The 4,180-nt window shown below is 35.0% G+C and overlaps 1 protein-coding gene across 1 annotated transcript in view; it reads left to right on the top strand.

Annotated features, from left to right (window-relative positions):
• Window positions 1-1,925: 1,925 nt before the first annotated feature.
• Window positions 1,926-4,180, top strand: part of LOC106477195 (alpha-N-acetylgalactosaminidase-like) — a gene marked incomplete at its 3' end in the record, with an annotated part of 4,413 nt that continues 2,158 nt past the window's right edge. Inside the window, exons 1-2 of the mRNA XM_022380849.1 lie at window positions 1,926-1,974; window positions 2,940-3,127. Of these exons, the coding sequence (XP_022236557.1) occupies window positions 2,970-3,127 (158 nt within the window). The remainder of the gene's footprint in view (window positions 1,975-2,939; window positions 3,128-4,180) is intronic.

Raw genomic sequence — 4,180 nt, 5'->3', positions numbered from 1 at the left:
GATGTCCACAACACCCGTTGAGAACGCCCAACACTGGTACTCAGTTGAACCTAGCCCGAGTGGACCAGCCGATTGACCCTGCGGGACCACCCCAAGGCCACCCGTCTATAGAAATTTAAGGCCAAAGTGGTGTGTTGCAGTGCCCCAGACACCACCAGGAACCTCTCCTCCCCTTCACGGGTCGCCACGCATGGCAAACACGTGGGTGGATGTTTAGATCCCAGAGGAAGTAACTGAAAATACAGAAACTTTCCTAGGAGGTCCCCTCATCACGTATAGGAATCCACGTCGAGGGGCCCTGAGACTGACTCGTGTTTTCTGTTTTGATTAACCTACCAGTTCATACCTAACTTAGGCTCTTGTTATCGGATATCAAATATTTTTTCATGAGTGAATTCGCTTATGAATTAATAAGGAACATCAATAAATGATAACAAAAATTCATAATGAAAACTGAAAATGATCACAATGTACTCGTGCCCTTTTAGTTTGTCATTGCGCCCTCAATGTGTGCGTCCTGGCTACGACACAGTATATAAACAAGATGGAACAATGTAAGTATCATTAAAAATATGCTTTAGCCATATATAAACAAGAGGAAATCCTCAATAGCCGCGGCTCTTGAAATTCTTTTAGGCAGGGTTAGAGTAAATTATTATATGAAACTTTTTTTTCTTTTATTAGCTGTATTTGTGTGCGCTAACAATATCAAGCCAGGGGTGCGCGTATACCCGATTTGATTATATTAATCATGAGGATCTCTACCAACCTAACCTCCAATTGAAATTCTTTTAGGCAGGATTAGAGTAAATTAATCTATGAAACCATGGACCTGGTCGAGTACACTAATTAAAAGTGTTTTACCTCTTGATTCCAAAACTGTAATTAGATCTCATATCGTTTAAAAGATGACGGAGCTATGGGCTAAAAGTTTGTACTCGAAAAACAAACTCAGAGTCTATCTATGAGCCGCTATGCCGCAGCTGAAAACTCAGAGCCATTCTTTTAGCCTCTTTATATACATTATATACAGTATAACTCTCTCTTTATCTCTACTTCATATTTTATATACACACATGTACTTATACAAAAAACAATTAAAAATTCTATTTTCATTAAACACTCGATTTTTTAATTAAAGTTTCTTCATGATTCAATAAAAAAAGACTATAAATATTATATTTTTAACCTAGAATACACATTCCATTCTTTGCAGAGACTACGAAAATGAGAATACTCTCGGCCCGTTAGTTTTTATTGTTATTAAGCACAAAGCTATACACAGGGCCATCTGTGCTCTACCCACTTATAAAGCCACAACGGTATTCCATCAGCAGTGCAAAGAAACAAAAATATTATCTCAACCATTGTTATGATGTGAACGCCTTTTCCGATATTGTTTACGTTCATAACGAGTGGTTTTTGTAAATAGTGTTCCGACCACTGAGTCGGTCTGATGAGCTCTGTATCAAGCGAAAAGCGTCATTGGCAGTGAATATGGCGAATATAATGGTGTTGAAATACTATTAAACGCTCTTCTAATTCTTCAAAATCCCTGAAAAACTAGACAACGAATGTAGCGTTTTAAAAACTATATATAGTAACCTGATACTAATGACGAGTATAATTGAAAAATATTATCTGTTCTTTCTATTGTTTAATCATTATCACTGAACAATGAATCGTACGTATTACGATGTCTGTTTTTAAGTACGGAGTGTTTTCAACTAAAGAGCAGATTGAAAAACGAAACAATATGTTCATGAAAATTATCACCTATCTGTCAAATAGACAAGTTACGTATAGACTTTGTATCGACAGGCACATACGTGTATATATATTTAGGTTTAGAGAGAGAAAGTATATAAAAATGTATAGATAAATATATCTATGACTAACTTTCGCGTGAGTTGATAATCCAGTAAATATTTCACCCTAGGGTTTGACTTGAATGTTGACTTCTGTCGTCGATTGGTAAGCTGTTTAGTTCGGTTTATGGTTTAGGTTTCGGTATACAGAACGCTTGGTTTAGGTTTCGGTATACAGAACGCTTGATGTCTTTCTATTTTACATTATATTTATCACATCTTTTAAAGTGTAATATCAGGATGTGGTGTTCTCTGATTGGATGAAAAGATTCACATTTTACCAGGGATGTTAATGTTTTAGATTAGGCTTAATAGTTTTTGTGACTTGGTATATTTCGACTAATTTATTTATATTGTGTCCGCTGTACTTGAAGAATTGTTGGCAACATACTGTTTAAAACTTATCTTTTAACCCTAATTTGTCAATCGGTTTAGGTGTTAACTTCAAACTTAAATCTTGATTTTTAATCTGAGATTATTTAAAACAGAGTAATGCACATATTTATCAAGTTACTCCATTTATCTTTTCTGTCTTTGTTTAAACGTCCATGTAGAATAGAGGATTTCTGTAAGGTCAGATATTGACTTCGTCTTCATTCGCAGAAATTTATTACTTTGTAAACTTCAGTGTAGAGCATTACGGCGTAGTAATGGACGTCAGTGTAGAGCATTACGGCGTATTAATGGACGTCAGTGTAGAGCATTACGGCGTAGTAATGGACGTCAGTGTAGAGCATTACGCCGTAGTAATGGACGTCAGTGTAGAGCATTACGCCGTAGTAATGGACGTCAAATGGAGGAAATTGTTACAAGGGAAACACGGAATCTGGAATATTGTTCGATAATCCACATTTAACTGTCATAAATAACCAGATATTTTTATGTTGTGTAACACTCCAAATTCTCGACAAATTGTACATAGTTTGTGAGAAAAAAAGACAGATTTTCACATTACATCATTTTGTTTACATTGTCGTTTTAAACAGTTCGTTCAGTGAAAAGATTGGTTTGTTATTTTATACACCACACTGTTTTTATTCTTTCGTGACTTATTGTTTTGTTTTTTTACAGTCATCAAACCAATTCATTTATGGATTGAAAATGAAAGTATTCATAGGTGTCATCGTTTTTATTATTATTATATCAACTGCTTGCTCATTGGACAATGGCTTGGCACTAACTCCTCCCATGGGCTGGTTGTCATGGGAACGATTTATGTGTAACGTAGATTGTGACCACGATCCAGAAAACTGCATCAGGTAAACAATGTGATTTTCCTAATAGTTTCTCTACATTCAATGAAAAACCGAGATGTCAATATTAGGCTTAGTTAAATTCGAATTATATTAAAATATGTGCTAATTAGGTGTAGTTTTAAACTACTTTTATTCATCAAATTGGCCAAGATTTGTTTCTAGTAATAAGTATGTGTCTAGCATCCTATAAAATAGTAATTTACTAAAACCATTTCGGTTTTCTAGCTCTATTTCATTTCCTCTGACCTCTTTGGTGAAAAATGACCACTTGCAACTATGGCTGATACGCACAAACCACCGATATGAATATTATTAAGACTTCATGGGCTTATGTGGAAAGTGAGAAGTTCAAATAGCAACTAAAGAACTTGTAGAGTGCGCTGCAAAACATGTAGAACGATATTTCACAGGCATTGATAAAATCACGGTAGCGTAAAAGCAAGATGGACTGATCTATATAAACAAATATAAAATAGTAGTACATCATACAACTGATTCACTTTTATTTTGTATTTTCAGTTACAACGTATTGTAATAATGATAAACTGAGCATTTAGTTTCAATTGGCCATTGTATGCCACTGTTGTACATGTATCGCTGGTGCGTTTCCATGATTAGTTTAATAATATATATACAGGTGATTAAGAACACAGTTATCCAGTCTGAACAGCTATGTTTCGTACTACATTTTATGTCACCATCAGGTGAAATGTGTGTGTAAACAAAATATGCATGCAGGTGATTAAGAACACAGTTATCCAGTCTGAACAGCTATGTTTCGTAGTACATTTTATGTCACCATCAGGTGAAATGTGTGTGTAAACAAAATATGCATGCAGGTGATTAAGAACACAGTTATCCAGTCTGAACAGCTATGTTTCGTAGTACATTTTATGTCACCATCAGGTGAAATGTGTGTGTAAACAAAATATGCATGCAGGTTATTATTGTCCATTGGTTCTTCTACGGACTTTTAGAAAACAGAATATACACAGAGATAATTATTGTTCTTGCAACAGTGACTTGGATTTAGAAACTGTTATCCTATAAAACGTT

The sequence above is a fragment of the Limulus polyphemus genome, unplaced genomic scaffold, assembly GCF_000517525.1.
Source record: "Limulus polyphemus unplaced genomic scaffold, Limulus_polyphemus-2.1.2 Scaffold13300, whole genome shotgun sequence".
NCBI lineage: Eukaryota > Metazoa > Arthropoda > Merostomata > Xiphosura > Limulidae > Limulus > Limulus polyphemus.
Note: the sequence above shows the minus strand (reverse complement) of the source record. Positions and strands in the feature narration are given on the sequence as shown.